Source organism: Pyricularia oryzae, chromosome 6 (assembly GCF_000002495.2).
Source record: "Pyricularia oryzae 70-15 chromosome 6, whole genome shotgun sequence".
NCBI lineage: Eukaryota > Fungi > Ascomycota > Sordariomycetes > Magnaporthales > Pyriculariaceae > Pyricularia > Pyricularia oryzae.
The window spans coordinates 3,159,517-3,186,673 of NC_017853.1; the positions used below are offsets into that span (position 1 = coordinate 3,159,517).

The following is a 27,157-nucleotide window of genomic DNA, read 5'->3' on the forward strand; positions in this document are numbered from 1 at the left end:
GCCTGATCTTGTATTCACCAACGGGATTGTTACACCATGTAGTGGCCATCAACCGAATCAACAAACAGCATTCACTCCGGTTGGGAAACCGCGCATCGTCTTTAATCAATGTTAGTAGCAATACATTGTCAGTCCATCGAAAAGCTCTGACCAAAGCCAGTTTTCTCATTATTTTTAACTTAACTACGTAGAATCAGTTCTAAATGCTGCAAACGATCATGTCAACGCCTGTTGTTTACTACCATCAGCACCCTGGTCGCCTGCGGAAGCCAGAGTGGGGGCGTCGTCCTTGCCGGGTGTTTTATTTGCCCCAAACTTGCCCTTGATCTTTTGCTTCAACCTTGCCAGCCCATTCGCCAAACCCGGCCGAGGACCTTCGTCTGCCCCGACAAACCTCCTAACCAAGATGTTGAACAGTCCTCCGAACCCTAAAGCGATTGCAGTGCTGGATAAAATAATGACATTGTACGGCATGCTAAAGTCGGGTGTTGGTAGGCTGAGAAGAACCGACGCAGTCCTGAGGTTGGCGTTTCTCGAAGACGTGGAAGAGGATTGGTTGCTGTTTAGGATGGTTACGACGGCCGATGCCACGTCGAAACCCCTGTTGGCGTCGGGCGGGTACTCTGTGTACCTCAAAATGGACTTCTCAAAGTCGTACGTGAGAAAGACTGTCGAGGCTGGCGGGACGCGCATGCGCACCTCGACCTGCGACCCACGTGCGCGATCAAGTGCCGGTCGATAGTAAATCTCCTGTATCACCTTTTTATCTCCTTTGGCTTGGGCCTGGCCAGCCGAGACCGTAGATCCCCTTGAATCAATCTCCGAATCTGCAACGCGGGCAGTCAGGGTGTGTAGGTAGATGCGCATGAACCAAGGCAGGCTCTCCATGTACACAAACTCAATCTCCTTGTCTGGGCTCGGGTTTGTGAAAATGGTCTGTACGCCGCCGCGTTCGGCGCCATGGCCGGTCAAGCTGCGCTCGGCATACAGAGCTGGAACCTCAGGCTTCAGCAAACCCCTGGATTCGAAATCAGCTCCCGGCGATTCCGGATGGGCGGAAGATTCCTGGCTCGGCTCGGCAAGCACAAGCTCGACGAGAGCGCCGTCATCGACCTTGAAGCATCGCGACCGCCCGTCGGGGTTCTTTATCTCGTGCACCCCTTCCGAAGTGTACACACTGCGGCTTTCGGGGATTTGCATGCATACTGGGGGTACGTCGCTGTTAGCCAGCGGGCATGAACCCTGCATCGACCGCCCGAACACTTTTGACAATGTCCAATCCTGGTGGGCGGTGTAGTCTGCGGGGAAGCAGGTGTGTTCATTGTGGTACTCCTTGGTGGTGTCGCATTTGAGCTCCTCGCTGGGGGGAGGGCGAGGGATAGGGTTGTCTGGATTTAGTCAGTACATGTAACGCCTCGTGTAGAACGATGGGATGAAGTCATACCACGGGGTCGCTTCGCCCTGTCCAGGTCCAAGACCATGTCAATGGTCTGCTCAATCTCCAAAACGCAGCCGCCATCCTCACTACAGACGGGCCTGACGTCAATCGCCATGCTCTGCCAAGAGGCATCAAAGAGCTTGTGGCCGTCGAGCAGGGAAGCGATGCCAGCCTTGCCCTTGCATGGTAGCAGCTTCAAGAAGGGGGTAAGGTTCTCGGTGCAAACTACTTCGCGGGGAAGAGTGCCATAGAGTAGATGCATGTTGGCAGCCGTGACGTTGGGGTGGTCACCCTCGGGCTGGAAAGACATGACAGGCCGGGTAGTTCGTGTGCCGTCGATAAAGTTGAGAGAGGCGCAAAAGAGACCAGACAAGGCATTTGTCAACGTCAACCATTTGCGATCGGCTCTGAAATCACCAAGCGGTTCCAAGTTAGCATGACGACCACCAACAAGTCCCGACTAGACCGGACAAGTTCATTGCCATATCTGACGAATCAACATACTCCTCATCTGTGCTTGCATCAAGCCAAGCCCACAGTTCAACACCAGTGCCGCCCTCCCGAGTTCCATCCCAAGGCCTGGCGCCCCAACTCTCAGCATCCCATCGTCCAAGCCCGAACCTCAAATGCAGCTCGCGGGTGCCGGCATGTTGTAAAATCTGCGCAAGGGAGCGCGGAAAAAGTCGGTAGTTGTGCGCTTCAAAGTCTGCGATGGTCGTGTTGGCGCGAAAGTTGAAACTGGCGAGTAGTGCGGATAGGGGTAGTGGTCGAAGTACTAGCTGCTCGTGGTATTGGGCGGCGGCGAGGAGGGGGAAGAGAAGGAAAGCAAAGAGAGACTGCATCGTGATGTCTAGAACGAATCGTGCCATCGCCTCGACCGCCCCATCCGCGGCTGTATAGCAAAGGACCCAAGGTCGAGAGGTCCGCAAGGTTGGCTTTGACGTCTGTCGTTGTCCGGCAAAACCGACGGTTGAAAGCTTCGAGACCCTTGTGTCCCTGAGGTAGGTGTCATGTCAGCTCCACGATCCGAGTACCCCACAATTTAAATCTGATGCTCTCTTCTATGATTGGTTAGAAGCCCACCGATTGACTGACGCCCCACCACGCAGCGGCTTCCAGAATCCAGATTCAATTGAGCTGTCGCGGTCACGTCCAAAATTTCCGTAGGCAGATCACAGCAGCAAATTCCACGGCCTAACAGCACTCTTCACCACGCAAGTCCAGTTTGCGCCCCTCTGCAAAACTCAGCAGCTGAGACCAGACCCATTAGGCACCTTCCACATCTGCACTCAATCCCCATCGCTTTTTATAAAAGTCGAGCCAAAATCCTCCATCGCAAACATGGCGGCGGAGCAGAGAAAGCTCTTGGGTAAGCCCTGTCATAGCACCCATCTTCTCCATCTTCCCCATCTTGCTTGCCAAGCTGACACCAAGATGCACCGTTACAGAGCAACTTATGGGTGGCGGCATCGCCGCACGCCCTGCCCAAGTCTCTCTCACCGACTCCAAGGTCTGCCGGTCCTACGTCGCCGGCACATGCCCCCACGACCTCTTCACAAACACACGACAGGATCTAGGCCCTTGCCCAAAAGTACACTCGGAGGCGCTCAAGGCGGAATACGAGGCACTGCCGGAAAAGGAGCGACAAAAGATGGGCTTTGAGTACGACTACATGCGGGATCTGCAAAAGTATATCGACGAGTGCAACAGGAGGATAGACGCGGCTCAGAGGAGGTTGGAGAAGACCCCCGATGAGATTAGGCAAACAAATGTGCTGGTACGTTACACATAATTCCCAGCTATCTCTTGCCACGCTTGGCCCGATTTGGTTCTTGGGAGACTGGTCGCTAACATTCTGTTGTTGCTGACAGCTACGAACGATATCCGATCTTCAAAACTCGATAAACTGCGGCCTGGTCGAGGTCGAAATCCTAGGAGAGTCCGGCCAGGTCACGCTCGCGTTAGATGAATACGTGCGCGTGCGCCAAAACCAGGCCGCCAAAGCCGAGCGGGAAAAGGAGCTCCGCGCGCTTGCCGACACAGGGGGTCCCTCGGGTCACCAGAAGCTTCAGGTGTGCGACGTCTGCGGCGCGTACCTTTCGCGCCTGGACAACGACAGACGACTGGCAGACCACTTCTACGGCAAGATGCACCTCGGCTACGCTCAGATGCGGAAGACGTACGACGCCTTCCCCAAAGAGCTGCGGTCGAGGGGAGGAGGCGGTGGCAGGATGCCGTTGGACGACCACGGCCAATCAGGGCCTGGAGGTTATGACGATGGTTGGAAGGGCCCCAGAGGGCCACGGGCGGGAGGCTATGGTGGCGGTGGCGGTGGGGGTCGCGGAGGTCGTGGGCGCAGGTGGTGAGGCACCTTGTATGCCTTTTTATTCCCAGTTCTACTGGTTGTAATGGCGTTTAATGGAACCATGTGATATAGGCGTTAAGGATTGGACAAGCGATACCTAAGCTGATTTGTTGTTTTGGGACAGAATCCCAGGGGCACATATTTTCATAATATTGAGCTTGGTAAGCCGCAATATGTTTTCACACGACTTTTAAACGGTGTTTATCTGATTATGATATTTTTTCCCTTTTCCCGTATTGTGCTATGTGGTATCGCTTTATTTGACACTTGGCTCTTTGTATCGAATAACAATCAGCCCCGGGCTACTCCTAAAATCAAAAGTCTTACCCTGCGGAACTTCGCTAGAAAGGTAGGCCAAGAATTTCTTGGTTACCAATGACATCCCGTTCACATTCGCTTTTTATCGTCATTTATATCTCGAACCTAGGCGGCGGGTTTATCTTCAGCCTTTGTTCTCGCGTCCTCGGCTTCAACCTCGTCGTCCCACCGAGCGTTGGGCGCTAGCGGCGAGAACATCTTGACGGGGGTCTCGCTCTTCTTAACCGCCTCCACCGCCGCCGTTTTAGGCGCAGCGTTTGTCGACAGCGGTGGGAACTCGGCTTCGTTGTTGATGGCTGGCTTGGAAGCCTGCTGGCCGTTGCGGTCGCCGCCTCTGCCGCCGAAATCTCCACCACGGCCGCGTCCTCTCCCTCCACCACGGCCACCACGGTGGTTGTGATAGCCGCGATCCTCAGGCGCGTCGTCGCCATCTCCAGTGGCATACTTGCTACCCTGGAGCCCGCCCAGCCTGCCAGAATGGAGACCCTTAGACCCCCTAATTCCACCGTTGGCCCCTCCGGTGAACGCCCTCCTGTCTTCCTGCTGCGCCTCCTGCTCCCAGGCTCCGTCCTTGGCGCCCATGGCCTTGAGCTTCCTCTCCCGGTTCTTAGCCCTCTCATCCTCAAGCCTCTGCCTATCCTCCTCAGCCTGGCGGCGCTTCTCCTGCTCCGCCGCGCGCCTCTTGCGCGCGTCTTCAGCGCTGCGCGCCATGGCCATCTCGTGGTCCCGCTCGTCCCGCTGCGCCTGGTTGTGCCTCCGCATCTTCTCGGCCGACGCCACCGCCATGGCGGCCATCTTGGCCGACAGCTCCTCGTCCGTCAGCTTGGTGCGCGGGTTCGCCCCGGACTTGAGCCGCGCCTCCGACGTCACCGAAGCAGGCTTGACGGGCGTCTGCTGCCCCGCCGCCGCGGTCGCGGCCGCTGGCCCCGTGGGCGCGTTGGGCGGGGGCGCGTTGGGATCCTCGTCGGCCGGCGCGGAGGGCGTCGCGCCCTCTACCGCGTCGCTGCTGTCCTCGGGCGCGGCGGCGGGGGTGCTCGCCTCGGCGGGCTCGGGCTTGTTCGCTTGCTGGACCGCCTGCGCGTGCGGCTTTCCTATGCCGCCCCCGCCGCGGCCGCGCTGGCCGCGTCCACCGCGCGTGTTTGGCGAGGAGGCGGCTGGGGCATGTCGCGACTGGCCGAGCTGTCCGCGCGGCCGAGGCTCGGTGTTCGTGGATGGAGGTGGCCTGGTGGAGGCGGCCTTCCTGGGGGTTGGGTTCTGCGGCCTGGCTTCAGAGGTGGTTGGCCGGGTTTCGGGGACCGACGGGGAGTGTTCGATTGGCGTTTGAGGCTCGGGCGCGACGACGGACGGGACGGCTTCGGAGTCTACGGGCTCAAAGTCGTCGAGGAACAAGTCGTCGTCCGTTCTAACGTTGAACTGGTCGTCCATGGCTGGTTTTGAGAGGATTATAAGAGGTGTGGGTAATGTTTGGATCAATCAAGCAGATGATGATGGGGAAGCTATGCGCAGTGGCTTGCAAAGTTCGATGGAGCTAGTTGGAACCGCAGCGATGACTCTAGAACATGCAGGTTACAACTAAACGAGGAGGCGTATTTAAGAAATACATCCAGCTTTTGCTGCTATGTCGTACAGTGGGTGTGTTTGTTGGCTGGTTGGAGTGGGTGGCGGCGCGGAGGGGTCTTTTGGTCGGTGCTGGTGGCTTTTGCGGGGAACACAGCATCGAAATCCGACCCTTGGCAAATCCAGTGAACCCACTTGAACGCGATTCTCTGACTCCATTGGCCAATCAAATCCAGCTAATTTGGGACGGCCTGTTTTTAGTTCGAGTTTCCCATCCCTAGCTGAAATTTCCATCTGTAGTTAGATCTGGGGACTTTCTACAAAGGACCATATACATGTCGGTATTATATCGTGACTTGTTGCCCTACAATCTGCAAACCATATTAACAAGCATTTGCTAAAGTTAGAGTTTAGCACCAAGCCACCAACCAAAAAAATGAAGAAATCCAGTCGATTCTGTGATCCCCCGAAAACCATCTTTCATGTTCCCTCTATCTTATCCTTTATTCCCTAGTGCACAAAATGCCTGACCCATAGCTGTTTCGCACAAAGGCATTTGCCCAGATTGCGATCTCGCCCACCACTACTACGCCTTTTTGGTTGAAGCAGCAGGCCCAAGATGAATTCACTCGTGGAAACAAGAGCTTCTCCCCAGTCCCCAGATCTGCACTTACCAATATCCACATCATTCTCATCTCTTCCACCTGAGCTCCGGCAAATGATATGGCTCGAATGTCTCGATAGACGCCCAAGAGTGTACTCCTTTGACCTCGGCGGGCGTGGTGGAGGTCGCTACCCTTACCAGAACGTCGCTGGCATCCAACCGGCTTTTGTGGTCTATTATAAAGAGGAGCGAGATCTTATCGCCGGCTCGGCCGACCGTCGCACTTTGAGCGGTATCTGTGCCGAATCAAGAAAGACAGTGCTCAAGGTGTTCCCAGACATCCTTCGCTTCGAGAATCGTGGAGGATGGATGAGCCCCGACGAGCACGGCTTCCGTAATGCTCGGGTGAGAGAGTGGAGTGGGGTTTGTCGCTACAATAGCACTCTAGACGTCATCTCGCTTCGCCTTGTGCGAACTCAACTGTCCCTGTTTCCTAAGGTCATGAGCGTCACTGTTGATCCCTTCCCTGCGTTCGAGGCCATCCAAAACTTGGCTTTGGTTTATGAGATTGACGACGACAACATTCTTACCCCGGACTACACCTATTACCCCATTAATGCGCCCCATAACCCGGATACTTGTGCCTGCCCTGATGGGTCGCGGATCACTACTTGCAAGGAAGACATGATTCCTAGGTTTCTCAAATGCTTCCCTAGTCTCAAGAGGCTCATCGTCAATGATTCGGGCTTGCGACCTTGCGAATACTACTGGGACGAGCCCGAAGTCATACGATTCACGGGATGCAAATGCTTTGCTGACCCTGGCGATTCATCCTCGGCTGCGCCAGCAAAGAAGCACGATGTGTGGCAGCTTGTCCCAATACACAACCATCGAGGTCATCGACGGGAATCGGCTTGCGTCGCCCTCGTTTATGATGAGAAAACGGACTGCGCGGGGCTGAACTTGGACTCTTTTCGGCTCTGGGATAACATCGAGATCAACTACAAACCCTTGGAGCACCTGGTTATGAGATTCTTGCATCCACGAGACGCCCAAGGCCGCTGGGTACAGATAGGCTCCGCCAAAACGCCCGAGCCGTCGAACTCGCCCCCAGCAGCCTCAGAGGACGTCGCATAGCGACGATGCCTATCAAACCCCCTTCAAGTCGCGCTCGGCCAAATCCCTCGCGAGCTCACCGACGCTGCCAAAAACCGCGATTTCATGCCGCTGGCAGAGCATTACCACATCCCCCCGCTTCTGGTACCCGTTCTCGCAGACGACCTTGCACCTCCTCCGGGCGCCGGCCATCTCGCCCAACTCCAACAGGCCGTCGCTCGGCCGAGACGAGGCGGCAAGGTGCACGACGACGAGGTCCGCGCGACGCTTCATATCCAGCTCCCACTTTACGTGCTCGCGAAACGGCTCATGGTCATAGTCCTCGCGCCAACTCTCGTCCCACTCGGGTCGTGACGGGTCGACCCAGGTCACGGGGAGGTGCGCGAGCGAGCCGACCAGGGCCTCGCGCCAGTCGGCCGTGCCACTGCCTGTCGTGCTTCCGGCGAGGTAGACGATTCGCTGGTACCCAAACACTTCGCGCTGCATTGCGTGGAGGATTTGGTATCGCGCCGTCGGTGCCTCGTCCTTGGGCAAGCAGCGAGCTCGCAAGGCCATTGTTTTTTGTTTTTGCTCTGGGGAAAACGGTGGATTGACAAGGTGGCCAGTAGCCGATCTGTGGCGTAGTGTGTTTCTTGGTCTATGGCGGCATGGAGTCGCTGTCACGTTGGGCTTTTCGCGAAGCAAAAGAGGGGTTCAGGGTTTATTGTTCATGGTGGTACGGGCAGCTTCGCCTTGCTCCCGCATTCCAGGCGAAATGTGGGTGGCGCAGGCGATATCCTGCATGCGTCACTGCCGTCTTACTATGTTTTGCAGGGTCCATTAGTGTATCGCTTATTGGCTTTTTCTTGGCTTAATTTGAGGAATCGTCTACCACAGCTTACTGTATTGTCGCTTGTCGGTTTCAGTCGAATTTGAAAGTATGCCTCGACGTGCGAAATGAAATTGTTTGGAACAGAAAATCGTGGACGAGAAAATCCAAAGGAAAGGTGAAAAATCTATTTACACTGAATATCATGGTATCGACCGGCCCGGCTAATAAGAAGAAAAGGAACAACAAAAATAGAATTAGGAGTAAAAGAAGACAATCATGAATTGAAGACCAAATGCGAACCAGAAACCCCAGGCCCAGGTACTTATTTGTCTGCGTCAACGCCGAAAGAAAACAGATATGTAGAAGAGGCGAGCTCCTGGCTCAACTCTTACATGCAGCCTCACTCATCCTGTAGAGTAAAATTATATGTTAGTATTTCGATAAGACGCGACCATCAAGTTCAAAAAAGGGTCAGGAGGGAAGGAAGAGGGGGAAAAAATACGCACATGTTTCCAGCCTCGCTATACCTCGCGACAACAAAACCACCCTCCACCGCGATGCCAACCTTTGTGGTCTTTGGCCAGATGACCTGGGTGTAATGGCCAATCTTGCCAAAGTTGCCATTGTCGATGTAGGTTTGTATCTTGACGCCGCACTTGTAGTCCTTCTTCTCGTCGATCCACATCTTGGAGGCCTTTTCCATGGCGTCGCCGTCCATGATGCGGCCGGCGAGGTTCTCGCCCTTGCCGTCGCGGTCCTTGGCGTGCTCGAGCCCCTGGTTCCGGGACGCCAGGTGCTTGGCCCAGCTGCGCGCCGCGTCCTCGAGGCCCTTGTCCCACTGCATCGGGTCCCGCTTCTGCCCGTCCTTGACCTCGGCGCGAGCGGCGTTGTGCGCGTCCAGGGCTTTTTGCTGGTCGCCGCTCAGGTTGCTCTTGGGAGGTTCAGGCTTGGGTTCAGGTTTCGGTTCGGGCTTGGGTTCGGGCTTGGGTTCTGGCTTGGGTTCAGGCTTGGGGGGCTCCTTGGGAGGATCCTGTTTTGGGGGTTCTTGTTTGGGAGGCTCCTGCTTAGGCTCGTCTTGTGGTTTTGGGTCCTCTTTGCCAGGTTCAGGTTTGGGCTTCGGGTCGTCTTGCACCGTGATGGCCGCAAGTGCCTTTTCCTGCGCATCCGTTAGCTTTGTCGGGTTGAGGTCGATGACGAGAGCGCTCGCGCATGTTGCGACGGCCAGGATGTTGAGGAATCGCATGGCTGCAGGTGTGTGTGAGCGTCTGCGACAAACAGCAAGTTGAATATGTATAAAAAAACAGTATAATAGTTTTATTGTTCTACAGCTGTCAAGAGTCCATAGTTGATTTGGTGATATGCAATATGATGGTTGGTTCAATTCTACCAGACATCCCTACAGCACTGTGGAGTCCAAACGAAAGGGCAAGTGGTTGATATAAGGAGAGCAATTTGACAAGTTGAGAGGGATCATCGGCTTCGTCTTGAACGAGCTGAATACTTCTCGCTCCCGGCCTTACTACACCTAATGTGCAAAGCCCCACAGGCTACACGCCGTCCCGTGGAGGGATCTCCATCGCCCTCAGGAAGGCCGTAGTAACCCCGGATTTGTTCGCTGCATAGTGACCGTTGGTGGTGTGGTGAGATGTGGCCAGGTTAGTTCGAGACTTGCTCGGAGCGTTAGGCAGGCATGCTCGACAAGATGCTGACCCTCAGCGAGGTACCCGACGCTGAATGTCTTGCTGACTGGGGCTACTGAACCACCTTTCTACGCCCAGTCTTGACCCAAAAGAATTATGGGTTTTTTGCGACTGCGTTATTGGGGCGATGGTAAATGGTTTAATTGTCTAGGCAAAGACGACAGTTCAATCGCTACAATAGTCAATATGATGTTGTCTCGGTGGTGCTTTTGGTCTTGTGTCTAAGGAAAGTCGGTTTCAGACTTTGTTTGGAACACAAACAGCGTAGGCAAGAATGGAATTTTGCAAAAGACCAGTGGAGGTTGTAGGGATGTGTAGCGTGGAGTAAGCCGATAAGCTAACGTCACAGCCACTGTGATCTCGGCTCCGAAGTTATTTTATGTATTTTTTATTTATTTTTGTTTTTATTCTTACATAAGGCACTCAACGTGCTTATGTGCCTAGCTACGGACGTCCTCGCACATCGACAATACGCTCGAATATGATTGAAGACATGGAAATAAACATTTAGTTCCAGTCCTGTTTGGTTTCCTGGGAACTATATCCGCGATTGAGTCGCACTAGCTCTATGTCTAGGCGCAATTGGACGTATAACCAGCGTATTCCGCAAGGCCGACCCTAGCAGCAACAAAAGTGGAGGACGACCCCACTGTACTCACTAGGACCGTAAGGCGAGATTATGTGTCATCGATGCGCCTGGCGGGCAAGGCGGGCCAAGGCTCAGTCAGCCGACACCACCATACCAGACCCTTTTCCTGCAGAGCAGGACGTATTCATTCATTCTCTGCATCCCGCACCAATGGCCGACCAGATATCCAATTTTTAAAAGCAAACGGGCTTTCTTTCTCTCAGATCATTGGAGCAACATACACCTGTGAATGTGAGCAACAGGCGAGATGGATCTGAGTTTTACGCGGCATTCGAGAATCTCACTTGGTCCACATAATGGTCAGCCAGGGTGCGTTCGCCCTTGCTGACCCGCGGACGCCGAAGGGCAAGCAAGCCAAGAAGCTGCAAAAACGATGGCTGCAAAATACGCCCCTGATTGCTAGCTGGCAAATATATCTTGATACTTTCGCCAGTCGTGATGTGTCAAGCTTTCTCCTATCGGACATTTGATCCTTTGATGAAACTTGACGATATAGCTGTTTGCTCGGCAGTTTCACCGCTTGTAGTTCAAGTTGAGTCACGGCACAGGAAAAACGACTTACTGCGCTTCATTTATTTTGACTCACCTACCTTGTGAACATTGAGGCATCTACATATGATGACTGACTTTAAGCCCACCAAATCCAAAGCCACCAAAGGCTCTGAACAAACAGTAATCCGCCCTCTTGGTCAATTGTAGGTGCAAAGTCTCACTTTTGCTTGCTCTCAGCCACCCGTGGCGCTTTTCTGCCATTTGACGAACCTCAAACCTGTGCGATTCCGGCTGACGTGCGAAAACGTATCACGTGCACAGAGAGCAGTACCAGTCAGCTCTACATCATTTGGACTTTTACGCCGGCACGTCGGTTGCATGCAGCTATGCCGGGCCAGACGTCTCAGCAATCCTAGAAAACAGCAGCGCCGAGTCCGATGAAGGTGTGCTCCCGACCTGGCTCGCTCGAGCTGTGGCGGGAGTCGTTCGACAACAGCCGCTGTTGAGAGTTGGACTGCTGGGGGAAGACTCGCGTCGCCCCAAGTGGGTTGAACTTGACAAAATCGAGCTTGCCAACCACGTCAAGTACGTGACGCAGACGGCGGACCAGGAGTTGCAGGATTCCCAGGATGAGTTTCTGCTAGATGCCAAATTTGAGAATCTCGAGACGCGCCCTGGATGGAGGATGTTGGCAACTCGCCGTCGGGCGGCCGACAAGTCCTACTATCTTGACGTCTTGTTCAGCTGGAACCACACCAACGTGGACGGCATGAGCGGGAAGATCTTCCACATGCTTCTGCTACGGCAGCTCAACGCTTGCGATGCAGAGATGCAAGAGACGGATGCGACCGCGGCCTCAAGACCAGAAGATAGCTGGCCGCACCCCGTCTCCGCGTCCATAGACCCCCGCCGCTTCCCGCAGCCGCACGAGCAGCTGCTCAAGATGAAGTTGACGCCGCCGTACCTCCTCAAGACTCTATTTGAACACAAAGCCCCAGCGTGGCTGACCCCAGAATCCATGAAGCGCAGCTATGCGCACTGGGCTCCGATGCGGAGAGGGCCGATGAAAACGCACTACGCCGAGTTTGGCCTCCCGGAAGAGCCCCTGTCGACCGTCCTCCAGCTCTGCAGGAGGCACGACACGACCCTCACGGGTCTCCTGCACGCCCTAACGCTCACGGCCATGGCACTCCAGATCCCCGAGTCCGAGCAGGTCGCCTTCCGGGCCGAGACGCCAATCACGACGCGGCGCTTCATAAAACCCACGGACAAAGAGACGGGCCACGACCGGATGGATCCGTACGAGACCATGGCCAACTACGTGTGCTCGTCCAAGCACCGCTTCGGGCGGCGGCAGGTGGCCGAGATCCGCAGGCTGCTGGCCCAGACGACGTCGCAGCAGGCGGCGGCACCGACAGCCGCGCCCGAGCTGCCGGCCGAGCTGGCCAAGGTGGTGTGGGAAGCGGCGCAGGGGGTGCGGCGGGACATCAACGAGTACCTCGAGACGGGCACGACGGACATGGCGACGGGCATGATGAAGTTTGTGGGCGACTGGCGGGCCGAGCACGAGGCCAACGCCGACAAGCCGCGGTCGTCGTCGTGGATGGTCACCAACATTGGCGTGCTGGACGGCAGCGACGGCCCCCGTGGCGGCGGACGCTGGGCCATTGACAGGGCGCGGTTCCTCATCTGCGCCGAGGCGGTCGGCCGCGGCTTGAACGTCAGCACCATCAGCGTCAAGGGCCAGGGCCTGTCCGTCGGGCTGAGCTGGCAGGATGGCGTCGTCGAGGAGTCGCTGGGTAAGGGGGTTGCGGCGAACCTGGAATGCTGGCTTGTGGCACTGGCCCGACTGAGGAAATCAGGCTGAAGCATGCGTGGGCTGGCGTTCCAAAAGTGGTAGTGGGCGTCCGGAGGGATGTAACGATTCAGCCGGGACTGGTGAATTGGCTGACATGAAGAGTTTTGCTTCGTGAGTATTGTTCCTGCTTTCCATTTACTAAATCGGTGGTACGAGTCGACTGCACAATCCCAGCGTATATTACGTTGGCGAACGGAAGCGCGCATTGTGCCTGGTTTATGCTGTATTTAGCCGCCGGTTGGATTTTTGACTGGTTAGATGGGTATCGTACTGGACGCGTCTTGCTTTATCTGTAACAACAACCTAGTATCAATTTCCCTTGCGGCTCCTTATCACGCAGAAACACGGCATTGTGATGCGGCATACTCGAGCGTAGCATCCGTCGCATGGCAGCCGCATCATATACCGACGCGCCCACTATAGCAGAACAGGGGTTGTCACACCCACCAACACGGGAGATGCGAACCGAACTGTCATCGGAGGTTTGTTGACTTCAGGAACGGCCCACCCAATATATCCGGGAGTGGGGATAAAATCAGGCATGCTGCACACGATTGTCGGTTCCTGGATCGGGATTTGTTAAACGATTTGGCGGGGTGCTTTGTTGAGGGTAGAGAATGCAAATGCTGGAATGCTCCGAGCATGGCAATGGCGCGGGGTTGCTCATTGATACAAGCCAAGGGTGTTCCATTTTGGGCAAGATGTTACGCGGTTGACAGTTGTTGTTGCTCCGAGCCTTGGGAATGAATGCAGTTTTTTTTTTTTTTTTTTTTTTTTTTTTTTTTTTTTTGCAGCTTGGAACAATACGTGAGGCCTGCCGGGGCATGTGTGGGCTGATGAATTCTGAGCTGCATATCATTCATCCCAAGGTCATGCAAAATTCTTTGCATAGTAGTCGACCAAGGTGATATTCAAGAGTCTCTGACTTTTGCCAAATCCAAAGCCTTTTCCAACAGCATACTAGAAAAAGTCGTACTCGTTTTATTTTAAATTCCCCCCAAAACAAATTTGTCGATTTACCACCACCGCTAGACCTCCATCACCATCCAACACAGTACCATGACCAAAGAAAAGGCCGTCGGTGGCAGCATCGGGGTCGACGACGACCACGTCGCCGCCGTCATCCGCGCCATGGCCCCGGTCGACTTCTCCGCCCCATTTGACAAGTCCGGTGTCGCCGGCAAAGTCATCCTGATCACCGGCGGGGCCTCCGGTCTGGGGGCCGCGTTTGCACGCGAGTGGGCGACGCACGGCGCCTTCATCTTCATCGCAGACCTGGACGACAGGCGCGGCGAGGAGCTGGTGGCCGAGCTCCGGCGCAGCAGCGGCAGCCCGCACCACCACTACCAGCACTGCGACGTGACGGACTGGGCCAGCCAGGTCGCGCTGTTCAAGGCCGCGGTGCGCGCCAGCCCGACCGGCGGCATCGACGTCGTCGTGCCCAACGCGGGCATCGGGCACGACTCGGGCAAGCCGGGCGAGCCGGGCATCTTTGGCGACCCGCTGGACCTCGACGGGGAGGCGCCGCCGCCGCCCCGGACCAAGGTGCTCGACGTCAACCTCACGGGGGTCCTGTACACGGTGCAGCTGGCCATCTTTTGGCTGCTCAAGAACCCGGCGCCGCAAAGGGACGACGAGGCGGAAGCGGGGACCCGCGCCACAGACGACGGCGAGAGCGCCGAGGACAAGCAAAAACGCATCGCCAAGTGGCACAAGCAGCGCGACCGGCACATCCTCCTCATGGGGTCCATCGGCGGCATCATGCCGCTGACGGGGTCGCCGCAGTACACGGCGTCCAAGCACGCGGTGACGGCGCTGTTTCGGTGCCTGCGCGTGACGTGCTTCTGGCGCGGGATCCGGGTCAACATGCTGCTGCCGTGCTTTGTCGACACGCCGATGGTGCCCAACGGGGTCATGTTCGTGCTGGCCGGGGGCGGCAAGGCGACGGCGGCGGACGTGGTGGACGCCGGGACGCGGTTCGTGGCGGTCAAGGACGTCTGCGGCCGGGCGGCGGTGGTGGGCCCGCGGATGAAGGTCGAGGACCTCGGCGTGGAGGCCGGCCAGAGCGCGAGGATCGTGGAGATCGACCCCGGCAGCACCAACACGGGCAGGGGCGGGGTTTGGCCCGGCAGCCAGGCGGCCTGGGAGTGCTACGCGCACGACTACGAGAACTGCGAGACGTTTGTCTACCGGTACACGCGGGTCCTGGCAGGGTACACCGTGCTCAGGGGGTGGGTGGGCTGGTGGAGGGACGTGTTTGCCTTGATGTTTAGAAGGGCATCAGCCTAAGGTGGAAGGTGGAAAGTGGAAGGGCGGAAGATAGGGATCTGACTGCATTGGTGTGGTTACACTGGCTCTACTGGTATCAAAACTCAAGATGTGTTTTGGTTTGTATGCTTTTTGATTGCTAGATTTCTTCAAGTACCAGGCAGTCTTTTTCTTCTGTTGGATGTGATGAAACCTATCAACGCATTCCTTTCAGATCCGGCACTCTCTAGTCTAGTATCTGTATGAAATCTGTGTTGGGATCGAATAGGAGTAAGATTGTGTCTAAATCATCAAAGATCTGGCTGCGTGACGACAAGAATGTGTTCCTGGCCAAGGAGCGATATAACCAGAAAGTCTTTTATCAGCTGTTATCATGTTGATGCAATGGCCCCGGCTGAAAGTAATTCACCAGTAAAAGACTGAATCATTTCCTGAGGAGACGCCACATCAAGATCAATCATGATAAGCAAAACAAGCAATTTCAATCCTGCAGTGCTGCGCATGATTAGTCCGTCGCACTGAACATCATCATGCAGATACTGCTTGATCTGGAACCTCAAAGTCCCGGCAGCATATTAACCGAGTACCGTCACTCGTCTCAGGATGTGGGGATGGCATTTGGGCGGCAAAACAAACCATTAAGGACCGATCCGGGTAATTTCCCCGGTCCGGCAGCACTAGGAGAATTACGCAGATAAATCCCTTCCGGACGTGGTAACCGGTATGCAGGCCACTCTAAACTTCCCGCGTTTCTCATGTTGCAGCCCGTATATTGTCTTGGATTTGACGTGAATGTCTTTGGTCCGTTGATTGCCGCATTGAGCGTTATCATGGCTGCGGATTGCAAGCTCATAGGCGAGAACTTGCCGACCTTATATGATACCCTACCCGACCTAACTGCCGACAATTAGGGATGTTTTGATTGGCCCGGGCTGGCGAATGATACCAAATTGGGGCATGGAGGAGCGAGGCCCTTTCCAAAGGCCCGGGTTCCCAAACGGAGGTTTGATAAGGATCTGCGGGAAGTAGAGGACTGGAGCAACTCGGGAGCTTGTGATTCAAGGAACATGTTATACGATCTTTTGGTCTTGGGATATGGAAAATTAAGATAACATACGGAGGATGGTAAAAAGCCAGATATCCTAAAGGAGCACGGGATCAAGAGTGAAAATCACGACACTTAAGTCCAGTCTGATCCCTCGTGAATGGTGAAGAGTACCACTGTTGTTCACTTGTTCCGGCCAGCACTTTTTGAAAGCTGTTCAAGTGTCCCAGAATTCTTCTTGTCAAAGCATGTAGCCTCATGTTATGAGAAGCATCCAGGAACTCCTAGTGCAGAATCCACTAGTTCTAGAGATATTAGTCTCGACAGACCAACACCACCTGCACAGTGCAAAGCCTAGGCTAGCAACGAGTCACGACAGCTACTCGGCCAGGAGGAGCCTTTATTCCAGAACTTGATTCTGCACATCTGGACATCAGTTGCAAAGATGGCTCCTATCGCACTGCAGCCCGAGCACGAGACAAATGGTCGACGCCATGAATCCCCAGAGAGTCACGCCGTCGACCATGACACCTCTACCTCGGAAACAATGAGCTCTCCAGTAGGCACGCCGCTGGAAACTCCGGCGTCACCAGCCAATGAGCCTCTGCCTCTGTTTGAAGTCCCTCTTGCGGCTGAAGGGGCTGTCCTCGGTGACAACTTTGTTGATGCCACCCAGGCCGCCGACATGAACAGCAACGGCCATCACCACACAAACGGTGCCAGCAATGGGGCCAACGGCGCTAATGGGACCAGCGGCACTAATGGGACCAATGGCAGTATCCCAAGCCAGACCCCCATCAACAACATCCCATCCACCCAAGACACAAGACAGAGCAAACTCCCACCACCAACCGGCCCCAAGTATGAGCCCGTCGCCATCGTCGGCATGGCCTGCCGTCTTCCAGGCAGCGTGTCCGACCCCGAAGCCTTCTACGAGCTGTGCTGCCTGGGCCGCAGCGGGTGGAGCGAGATCCCGTCGCACCGCTTCAGCAAGGAGGGCTACCACCACCCAAACCCGGACCGGCTGGGCTGCTTCAACCCGGTCGGGGGCTGCTTCCTGAGCGAAGACATTGGGCTGTTCGACGCGCCATTCTTCAAGATCACGGAGCGCGAGGCCGTGGCCATGGACCCGCAGCACCGGCTGATCCTCGAGTGCACGTACGAGGCGCTGGAGAACGCGGGGATCCCCATGCACAGCATCGCGGGGCGCAACGTGGGCTGCTTCGCGGGCGGGTCGTTTACCGACTACGAGCTCAACAACCTGCGCGACCTCGAAACGCAGCCCATGCACCAGAGCACCGGCAACGCCCCCACCATGATGGCGAACCGCGTCTCGTACTTTTTCGACCTCCGCGGCCCCAGCCACACCGTCGAGACCGCCTGCTCCTCCAGCCTGACCGCCCTGCACCTGGCCATGCAGAGCCTGCGCTGCGGCGATTCGTCGCTGGTGGTCCTGGCCTCGAGCCACCTTAACGTTATGCCCGACCACTTTGTCGCCATGTCGTCCAACGGCCTGCTCTCGGGCGACGGGCGGTCGTACGCCTTTGACTCGCGCGCCAACGGCTTCGGCCGCGGCGAGGGTGCCGGTGTGGTCATCCTGAAGCCGCTGGCGGATGCGCTGCGGGATGGCGACAATATCCGTGCCTTGGTGGTCGGGTCCGGAGTGAACCAGGACGGTCGCACCAACGGCATCACCATGCCCAATGGGGAGTCGCAGCTGGATCTGATGCGCAAGGTGTATGCGGACAATGGGCTCGACCCCCGGGACTGCGGTTACGTCGAGGCCCATGGGACGGGGACGAAGGTGGGCGACCCGCTGGAGATGAAGGCGCTGCACGACATGTTTTGGGAGGATAGGAGCCCCAGACAGCCGCTGCTGGTGGGATCTGTCAAGACCAACGTGGGACATCTCGAGGGGGCCAGCGGTATCGTCAGCCTGATCAAGTCGGCAATGATGCTGGAGAGGGGGTACGTGCTGCCGAACCATGATTTCAGAGAGGGCAACAAGGAGATACCATTCGACGAGTGGGGCGTAAAAGTGCCAAGCAAGGTCATGCCCTGGCCCAGGGGGAAAAAGTACATAAGCATCAACAGCTTCGGCTTTGGAGGTGGCAATGCACATGCTGTCCTGGCTGCGCCGCCAAGAGTCAAGACCAAGAAAGCGCCGTTCAGGCTACCAGGAGAGGAAGGACTCAGTCTGGAGGAGCTGTTGGAGAAGAGAAAGGCAGATCGGGCGGCGAATAGTGACCAAGCTGAAGTTGAGGGTCCAGGGGCTGATGCAGTCCCGCCTCCCGTCATTGACCATGTCACCACCACCACCGCCACTGCTACCGCCATTGCTATCAACACCGAAACCACCACGGAAACGCCCACAGAAACCCCCACCGAAACCATCACCGAAACTACAACAACCCCCAAACCCGAGCAGACACCCCACAAGCGAGTCGAGCCCAAGCGCCTCTTCGTCGTCTCCGCCAGCAGCAAAAGCGCCCTCGCCAAGCAAATGGCCAACATCACCTTCTACATCGAGCGGCGGCCCATCGCCTTCCAGAGCGCCGTGCTGCCCAACATGGCCTACACGCTGGGCCAGCGGCGGTCCCTGCTGCCGTACAAGCACGCCGTGGTCGGGGCCGACAGCACCGCCCTCACGTCCGGCTTCACCTCGTGCCCCGCCAACCCCATCAGGTCGACGCGGCCCCCGAGGATCGGCTTCGTCTTCACCGGACAGGGCGCGCAGTGGCACGCCATGGGCCGCGAGCTGCTGGCCTCGTACCCCGTGTTCCAGGCCTCGCTGGAGAGCTTCGACGCCTGCCTCTCCCGGCTGGGTGCCACGTTTAGCCTGGTCGCGGAGCTTACCCAAAAGGACGCCAAGACGTCGCGCATCTCGGACGCCGAGCTCAGCCAGCCCGGCTGCACGGGCGTCCAGCTGGCGCTGGTCGATCTGCTGCGCGACTGGGGCGTTTGCCCGGATGCCGTGGTCGGGCACTCGAGCGGGGAGATTGGCGCGGCGTACGCGGCTGGCGCGCTGACGCTGCACGAGTGCGCGGCCATTGCGTATTTCAGAGGCCAGTCGGTGCTGCAGCTCAAGGCGGCGTACCCGGGTCTCAAGGGTGGTATGCTGGCGGTCGGGGCTGGGTCGGAGGAGGTCTCGGAGATGATCAAGACCATGACCCCTGACCCGGCTCGGAGGGTGGTCGTCGCGTGTGTCAACAGCCCCGGCAGCATCACGGCTTCGGGTGATGTGGCGGCTGTGGAGGAGCTGCAGGCCAAGGTGGAAGAGAAGCAGCTCTTCAACAGGCGGGTGCGCGTCGAGACGGCCTACCACTCGCACCATATGGAGTTGGTGGCGGACTGGTACGGAGCTGCAGTCGGCCCGCTGGACCCCAAGGCAACCGACCTCAAGCCAAAGGGGGGCCGGCACGTCGTCGAGTTCTACTCGTCCCTCAAGGGCAAGAGGGTGCGGGACCTCGCCGTCCTCGACACCTCATACTGGGTCCAGAACCTGACGCAGCCGGTGCTCTTCTCCCAAGCCCTGACGGCAATGTGCACGCCGGCCGAAGGAAAGGACAACCTCGACCTCCTGATCGAGATGGGCCCACACCCAGCCCTCGAAGGCCCCGCCAAGCAGATCCTCAAGAGCATCGACGCGCTCTCCAAGAAGCCCACGTACCTCGCGTCGCTGGTGCGCAACAAAGACGCCGTCGACACCACGCTCTCGCTGGCGGCGTCGCTGTTCACGCACGGCCGGGCGCTCGACATGGGGGCCGTTAACTTCCCGGTGCCGGCGGCGCGGGCGCTCAGGGTGCTGAGCGACATGCCCAAGTACGCGTGGGACCACGGGGCGCGGTACTGGCACGAGAGCCGGATCGGGCGGGCGCACCTGTTCCGGCGGTTCCCGCGCAGCGACGTGGTGGGCAGCCTGGCCGACTGGTCCAACGACCTGGAGCCGACGTGGCGCAACGTCGTGCGCGCCGACGACATGCCCTGGGTCCGCGGCCACTTCATGCAGGACATGATCGTCTACCCCATGGCCGGCTACCTGAGCATGGCGGTCGAGGCCGCCGCGCAGAGGGCCGTCGTGGCCGGCGTGGGCCAGAGGCAGGACGGGGCGGGGCACGAGGACCAGGACGACGACGCGCTGGCCGCCATCGACAGGTATGTGTTTCGCGACGTCACCATCAGCAGGCCGTTTGTCATCCAGGAGGGCGTCGATGCGGAGATCAACATCACCATGCGGCCCAACCCCGAGGGCACGCGGGAGTCGTCGGCCATCTGGGACGAGTTCCGCATCTTCTCGTGGAACCGCGAGAGGGAGTGGGTCGAGCACTGCCGCGGGCTCATCCGCGTCGAGCACAAGTCGTCGCGGATGGTGGGCGGCGACAGGCCGGGCAGCCCTAGGACCGTCGGCACCGGCGTGCTGGGCCAGGTCAACAACGTCCACGACGCCAAGGCGGACGAGGCCGCCCGCTTCGAGGCCAAGAAGCACGCCATCTCACGAGCCTGCACCGAGACGGTGGCCGCCGAGGACATCTACAGGGACCTCGATAGGGTGACGGCGAAATATAGCAGGGAGTTCCGCTCGATGGAGAACTGCTCGGCCAGCGACACGGCCTGCACCGCCGACGTGGTGGTGCCCGACACGGCGAGGACCATGCCCAAGGGCTTCGAGCCGGCCGTGCACATCCACCCAGCCCTGCTGGATCAATTCACCCACGCCGCATGGGTTGTGGTTGGTGCCGGGAGGGGCAAGCTGTCTTCGCTGTTCATGCCTCGCTTCTTCAAGAGCCTGTCCATCTCGGGAAATCTGCGCCACCACGTCTCCAAGCCAGGCGACAGGATGCGTGTGTATGGCAGTGGGAATCCGGACTTTTCCAGCCCTGGGTCTACCACGATATCCATGTTTGCCACAGACATTGAGGGCAAATCAGAATTGATTTCGATGGAGGGGCTGGTCCTGGACCCTATTCATGACGCTGGGGGGCAGCAGGTCGACCAAGGGGTTGCCAGGGAGCTGTGCTATAAAATAGATTGGGTTCCTCTCCATGGCGAGAAAGTCACGACGGTCACGTCACGATCCGAGGATCGGAATAAGACGACTCCAGCACAAAATACGAATAGGGAGATATCAGACAGCATAATGATTGTTGGACCGCCCACCCAGCAAAACCCTACCACCCTGACACTGACCGACAGTCTCGAGCAGCAGCTGTCGAAACATGTTTCCAGCAGCACCGGACAATCCATCACATCCATTCCTCTGGAAACTGGTTGCTCAGAAGGAGCAGACACGTCTCCATACGTCGGCAAAATCTGTATAGTCACTGCAGAGCTAAATGGCTCACCACTCCTCGCAACACTCAACGACGCAGGCTTCGCCGCCGTACAACGCCTCATCCTCTCCGCCAAGGGAATCCTGTGGGTCGTGAGGGGGGCTCACACCGACGCCACAGATCCCCGTCTCGGCATGATCTTTGGCCTGGCCCGAACTGTGCGGTCCGAAACTGGCATCAAGTTTGCTACCCTCGACTTGGACGGGAAGGCCAGTCAGGATGCTGCCGAGGAAAGCAGGCTAATTGCAGAGGTTGCCTGTCATGTCTTTGGCAAGCGGCCTAGCACCGACGAAAACGATATCGATGCAGACGGCGACCCAGACATGGAGTTCCAAGCCAGAGACGGAATCCTCAGCGTAGCCCGCGTCAGCAACGACACCACCCTCGACTCCTTCGTCGAGCAGCACACCAACGCCGCAACAGCCCCATACCCACAGCCCTTCCACCAGCCCGGCCGCCCCCTAAAGCTCGTCGCCGGGACCAAAGGAGCCCTCGACACCCTCCACTTCGTCGACGACCTGGTCAACAGCCCCAGCAGCCCCCTGAGCGCCGACGAGATCCTCATCGAGGTCAAGGTCACCAGCATGAACTTCAAGGACGTCATGGTGTCGATGGGCGAGGTGCCGTCCCCGTACCTGGGCGTCGAGTGCGCCGGCATGGTCGCGGCCGTCGGCGCCGCCGTGCACGACCTCAAGGTCGGCGACCGCGTCTGCGCCAGCTCCGAGGGCGCCTACTCGACCTACACGCGCTGCCGGTCCACCAGCGCCGCCCGCGTGCCCGACGACATGACGCTCGAGGCCGCCGCCACCGTGCCCGTCGTCTTCGCCACCGCCTACTACGCGCTGTTTGACGTGGCCCGCCTGCGCAGGGGCGAGTCGGTGCTGATCCACGCCGCGGCCGGCGGCGTCGGCCAGGCCGCCGTCATGCTGGCGCGCATGGTCGGCGCCGACGTCTACGCCACCGTCGGCAGCGCCGCCAAGCGCGAATTCCTGGTGGAGACGTACGCCGTCCCGGGCGACCGCATCTTTTACAGCCGCGACGTCTCGTTTGCCGCCGCCGTCGGGCGCGCCACCGGCGGCCGGGGCGTGGACGTGGTGCTCAACTCGCTGGCGGGCGACGCGCTGCGCGAGACGTGGGAGTGCGTGGCGCCGTTTGGGCGCTTCGTCGAGATTGGCAAGCGCAGCATCCTGGCCAACGCCGGGCTGGGCATGGGGGTGTTTGACCGCAACGCGACGTTTGCGTCGGTGGACCTGACGCTCGTGGCCCAGGAGAGGCCGCGCGTCATGCGCCGGCTGCTCGACGACGTGTTCCGGCTGCTGAGCTACGGCGCCGTCCGGCCCATCTCGCCCATCACCGTCTTTGGCGTGTGCGAGGTCGAGGCGGCGTTTCGCACTCTGCAGGCCGGCAAGGCGCACGGCAAGATCCTCGTCACGGCCGCGCCGGGCGATCTGGTCAAGGCGACCTACTCGCCGCGGACGTTTGATCGGCTGTTCAGGGGCGATGCTACGTATGTTGTCGTTGGCGGGACGGGTGGAATCGGGCGGAGCATCGTCAAGTGGATGACAGAAAAGGGGGCGAGGCACGTGGTTGTTGTGTCTCGATCCGATGCTGTCTCGCCCAAGGTGGCTGACATGATCAAGGAGGCCGAGACTGCCCACAGCGCAAAGGTCTCAGTATCTCGGTGTGATGTTGCCCAGGTTGAAGACGTAGAGAGGATGATTGCGGAGATTTCGTCGGCTGGCATGCCTCCCATCAGGGGCATGATACACAGCGCCATGGTGCTCGATGTAAGGCAAACCCAACCCCCCCTCTCCTCTCTCAGTACCCAAAACACTAACCAGTAACCACCAATCCCACCAACCACCACAGGACGTCCTTTTCGAAAAGATGACCTTCCCCCAGTGGGAAACCGTAGTGCGCTCCAAGGTATCCGGCGCCTGGAACCTGCACACCGCACTCGCCGACCACCCCCTCGACTTCTTCGTCGCCCTCAGCTCCGTCGCCGGCATCATCGGCAACCAGGGCCAGTCGGCCTACGCCGCCGCCAACACCTTTCTCGACAGCCTGGCGCGCCACCGCCGCGCCTGCGGCCAGCCCGGCGCCGCGCTCGACCTCGCCGCCGTCAGCGACGCCGGCTACCTCGCCGAAAACGCCGAGCGCCAGCGCCAGGTCCTGCAGCAGATCGGCGGTGAGGCCGTATCCGAAAAGGAGATCCTCGCGCTGTTGGCGGCCGTCGTCGCGCGCGACGGTGCGCAGGCCGCCAGCGGCGGGCAGGTCCTGACGGGGCTGCGGCTGAGCCCCGCGGCGCCGGCGACGTTTTGGTCCGCCGACGCCAGGTTTGCACCGCTGCGCGCCAGGCTCAAGGAGCTGCGGGCCGCGGCGGAGGGTGGAGATGGCGCGGCGGCGGCGACAGCGAGCATCTCGCCCGGCGCGGCGCTCAAGAGGGCGACGTCGTACGCCGAGGCGCACTCGGTCGTGGTGGATGCGCTGCTGGACAAGGCGGCGGGCGTCTTGATGCTGCCGCGCGAGGAGCTGGACCCCAGCAAGGGGACCGTCTTTTACGGGCTGGACTCGCTGGTCTCGATCGAGATCCGCAACTGGATCACCAGGGAGTTTGGCGCCGTGCTGCAGATTCTGGACCTCTTGAGCAGTGGCTCCTTTTCGGCCCTGGCGGAAACCGTCATCAAGAAGACCGAGTTGTGTTCTTTTGAGAAGGGCACTGCTTAAGGATTTTCCTGTACTTTTTTTTCCTTTTTGCTTTGGCTTATGGCAAGTTGATTTCTATTGTCTACCAGGTGCATGCAGGGGGTAGCCTTCGTTGGGGCCGCTTCAACATAAACAGACGATTTATCTTTCGACATCCACATCATACTGTACACATGTAGCTTTTACGTTTCTGGAGTGCATTTTGATTCTAGTTCGGTAGCGTACGCTAAATTACTATCTCCGCGGAAGTTGAGATCAAGGATCGCAACCTTTTCATGCTTGAATTCCCCGCGCCTGGACGTCGTAATCCTAACCTTGCCTCTTTGTGACCCGACGCCATTACTACATGTCTTTCCGATCCTCTGAACCCTTTTCATGCGCTTTTAACTTTATTTACTGTTGTAAACTTGATTTCGTTTTTCCCAATCCAGACTTTCACACCAGGGGCTGCTACCGAAATTTGCTCCTTTCCACGAAAACTCCATACCTTACAAGTGCTTCCGATCAAAACACTGCGCGTGTTAACCCGAATGGCTTACAAAACTGCACGCCCAAACTCGGCTTTGATTAAAACTCTCCCATCCCTTTTTTGGAATTCTTCATTTCTAATTAGACAGCTTTACTTGCCTCAGGCCCCATGTTATTTTTCATTCTATTTGCAAGTCTTAATTTAAGCTGGGACACAAGCTTTGATGTAAACGATGCGAGTTTTATTATTGACAACGTTTAGATCTGAGATAATAGAGTGATTGGTTGAGCACGTCAGCTCCTCACTTACTCTAGTTCTGGCTTCTACTATCCATACATTGAAATGACATACAATCAGCCAGAATAATTTGGGAATTATGAATCCAATTCGTGATGTGATGTCATTTTCAAATGCATGTTGTGCGGATGGAGAACTTGTTGTATTTTTCCAACAGATATGCAGCTTGAAGCTGGGATGCAATTCACCAGGCTTCAGTCTTTACCAGAGAGACAGCAATGGGCAACGCCTGGAGAAGACTGGCAAAAAGGTGGGCAGTATCATTGAAGTTACTGAATGAGAGGATCACAGCATGAAAGCTCTGCTCCTAAATCCAGTAATCCAAAAGAAAATACATAACAGGTTCGGTAGGGACAGCTCAGAAGAAAGTTAAGACAGGCTGATCAAACTGGCCCCGAATTCTTCACAGATCCAATCAGGCCACAGCATCTAGCATGTCCTTAGCAGCAGCCAGAGCTTCCACAGCACCCGATGATGCAGCCGATCGTGCATCCCTGGCAGGGTCCTGCGATGGGGCACGTGTCCCTGCAGGTGTTCCACCAGTCCAAGTCACAGGCCTGCGCCTCGACGGATGCGGCGGAAGATTTGAAGTCTGTGTGTCTGTTAGACGGGACCTTTGTGGAAAAAAAAGAAAAAAAGAGATGTAGGAATCAAGACAAACTCACCTCGCATCATCTGTGCGAGCTCGCTTGAGCTGACGTCCCGGTTGACCACGGCGGCGGGCTCGCTCTGGGCGGGCATGGCGTTGATGCTCAGGGCCAGAGTGGCGATAATGGTGGTGATGGAGAAGCGCATGGTGAGAGATGTTTGTATGAATGGCGGAATCAGAGCTGATTGTTGTGATGGGTGATGGACTCAATGATGAAGTTCTTGGGGAAAGAAGACAAGAAAAGCAGCTGCTTTTATATCCAAGAGCCTGCCCATACTGCCGTCTACTTACTCATCAGTTTGGACCCTTTCCATCTCCAGGAGACGATCGTAACATCAATGGCAAATGCTTATTCCGAACGGCGACTGATCCGACCAACAAAAGTCCACCAAGCAGCACAAAACACCCTTACAGTATATCTCAAACATCCATTACACACCTTTTAGTACGGCCAAGAGGCAATATCGATGAAGATCGCTTCCGGCTTAAGAGTATATGCGTTTCCCCGCATTCCTTTTGTCCAAGTTTGACTGCCCTTTGTCTTGTCATTCGCTGATACGAAACCATTACATCAGCTCGGCCCCTCCCACATTCTTATGCGGACGTGCCGCCACGGCACAGCAAGTCTCGAGCCAGGCACACTTGCTCGACAAAGGTTCAGCTACGGCTTCTTCCTCCCTGCCCGCCTGCGGGGATAGACGAAGGATTTAGCATATTCTTAGCGCCACCTTGGGCACCGGGGGGAAAATAAGCGACAGCCCGGTATTTTGCGATGTTGCCAAGCCTCTTATAGGGTCATACTGTCAAGCTCTGGCCAAGAGACACTTGAGCGCATCAACCTTTGTAACTCAAAGTGCGGCGCGGAATCCTCCTGCTACACAGCATCGCAATCCGACGCTCCACGGCTGCATCAGTCCTGCTCAGCATGGAAAAAGATCCACAGTCAGCCTGGATGTCATCACCGCCTTGAGTTTGGACACGCAGTGGGTTCATTGGGCGCCTTCGCCACTTGGGATGTGCAGGGAGCTGAAAACATGACATCGAACCAGGTCCTCTCTACGGGGTTCCAGGACCCCTGATTGACTGAATGACAGGGGCAGTTGTTTGGCGAAATATCCTCAAAGGGGGTCGGTAAGCACAACTTTGCACGAAACGCGAATATGGGGGAGATCAGTTACATTCGAGAGTCTTTTCAGCTTGACAAAACCAGCGTAGTCATGTGTTTCCCTCTTGCTGGCTGGACACTGATTCCATGGGCAAATGAGGAGTGTCGAACTGGTGAGATCCTATCTGGCCAAACGCAATACGATCAAGGCGAGTCTTCAAAACCAAACGGAGCCTCGAGTCGGGGAGGGCATCTTCGATGTAGAGAACCTCGTCTAGCGGCTTCATCTGGCCTCACTGGCTTCTTGTACCAGAGTGGCCATGCGAAAAAAAGACCCTGGCTACCTGTCAGTACCCAGTGTGGGACGGCAGCAATGACGA

At 57.3% G+C, this 27,157-nt stretch overlaps 10 protein-coding genes across 10 annotated transcripts; 5 read left to right on the forward strand and 5 right to left on the reverse strand.

Moving 5' to 3' along the window:
* Positions 1 to 125: 125 nt before the first annotated feature.
* MGG_03759 (GPI transamidase component GPI16) lies at positions 126 to 2,429 on the reverse strand. The gene is made up of 3 exons (XM_003720081.1): positions 1,943 to 2,429; positions 1,445 to 1,845; positions 126 to 1,388 (listed from the first exon to the last, which is right to left on the reverse strand). The coding sequence occupies exons 1-3, from the start codon at positions 2,305 to 2,307 to the stop codon at positions 217 to 219; spliced, it is 1,938 nt and encodes a 645-aa protein (XP_003720129.1). The 5' UTR covers positions 2,308 to 2,429; the 3' UTR covers positions 126 to 216.
* Positions 2,430 to 2,608: 179 nt separating this feature from the next.
* MGG_03758 (uncharacterized protein) lies at positions 2,609 to 4,035 on the forward strand. Its single transcript, XM_003720082.1, has 3 exons — positions 2,609 to 2,807; positions 2,887 to 3,215; positions 3,310 to 4,035. The coding sequence occupies exons 1-3, from the start codon at positions 2,780 to 2,782 to the stop codon at positions 3,802 to 3,804; spliced, it is 852 nt and encodes a 283-aa protein (XP_003720130.1). The 5' UTR covers positions 2,609 to 2,779; the 3' UTR covers positions 3,805 to 4,035.
* On the reverse strand, positions 3,935 to 5,801 carry MGG_03757 (uncharacterized protein). The gene has a single exon (XM_003720083.1). The coding sequence runs from the start codon at positions 5,544 to 5,546 to the stop codon at positions 4,227 to 4,229; it is 1,320 nt and encodes a 439-aa protein (XP_003720131.1). The 5' UTR covers positions 5,547 to 5,801; the 3' UTR covers positions 3,935 to 4,226.
* Positions 5,802 to 6,012: 211 nt separating this feature from the next.
* On the forward strand, positions 6,013 to 8,450 carry MGG_17764 (uncharacterized protein). Its single transcript, XM_003720084.1, has one exon. The coding sequence runs from the start codon at positions 6,298 to 6,300 to the stop codon at positions 7,417 to 7,419; it is 1,122 nt and encodes a 373-aa protein (XP_003720132.1). The 5' UTR covers positions 6,013 to 6,297; the 3' UTR covers positions 7,420 to 8,450.
* Positions 7,203 to 8,134, reverse strand: MGG_03756 (uncharacterized protein). The gene has a single exon (XM_003720085.1). It carries the CDS (start codon positions 7,951 to 7,953, stop codon positions 7,432 to 7,434), a length of 522 nt encoding a protein of 173 aa, XP_003720133.1. The 5' UTR covers positions 7,954 to 8,134; the 3' UTR covers positions 7,203 to 7,431.
* Positions 8,288 to 10,156, reverse strand: MGG_03755 (uncharacterized protein). Its single transcript, XM_003720086.1, has 2 exons — positions 8,716 to 10,156; positions 8,288 to 8,618 (listed from the first exon to the last, which is right to left on the reverse strand). Exons 1-2 carry the CDS (start codon positions 9,450 to 9,452, stop codon positions 8,591 to 8,593), a joined length of 765 nt encoding a protein of 254 aa, XP_003720134.1. The 5' UTR covers positions 9,453 to 10,156; the 3' UTR covers positions 8,288 to 8,590.
* A 527-nt stretch (positions 10,157 to 10,683) lies between these two features.
* Positions 10,684 to 13,256, forward strand: MGG_03754 (uncharacterized protein). Its single transcript, XM_003720087.1, has 2 exons — positions 10,684 to 11,253; positions 11,372 to 13,256. Exons 1-2 carry the CDS (start codon positions 11,174 to 11,176, stop codon positions 12,915 to 12,917), a joined length of 1,626 nt encoding a protein of 541 aa, XP_003720135.1. The 5' UTR covers positions 10,684 to 11,173; the 3' UTR covers positions 12,918 to 13,256.
* A 193-nt stretch (positions 13,257 to 13,449) lies between these two features.
* On the forward strand, positions 13,450 to 15,274 carry MGG_03753 (uncharacterized protein; the record flags this gene model as incomplete). Its single annotated transcript, XM_003720088.1, has 3 exons — positions 13,450 to 13,486; positions 14,095 to 14,309; positions 14,496 to 15,274. 3 exons carry the CDS (start codon positions 13,450 to 13,452, stop codon positions 15,195 to 15,197), a joined length of 954 nt encoding a protein of 317 aa, XP_003720136.1. The 3' UTR covers positions 15,198 to 15,274.
* Positions 15,275 to 16,768: 1,494 nt separating this feature from the next.
* On the forward strand, positions 16,769 to 23,395 carry MGG_14945 (polyketide synthase; the record flags this gene model as incomplete). Its single annotated transcript, XM_003720089.1, has 1 exon — positions 16,769 to 23,395. The coding sequence occupies one exon, from the start codon at positions 16,769 to 16,771 to the stop codon at positions 23,393 to 23,395; it is 6,627 nt and encodes a 2,208-aa protein (XP_003720137.1).
* A 2,043-nt stretch (positions 23,396 to 25,438) lies between these two features.
* Positions 25,439 to 25,818, reverse strand: MGG_12043 (uncharacterized protein; the record flags this gene model as incomplete). The annotated part of the gene is made up of 2 exons (XM_003720090.1): positions 25,439 to 25,623; positions 25,689 to 25,818. The coding sequence occupies 2 exons, from the start codon at positions 25,816 to 25,818 to the stop codon at positions 25,439 to 25,441; spliced, it is 315 nt and encodes a 104-aa protein (XP_003720138.1).
* Positions 25,819 to 27,157: the final 1,339 nt, after the last annotated feature.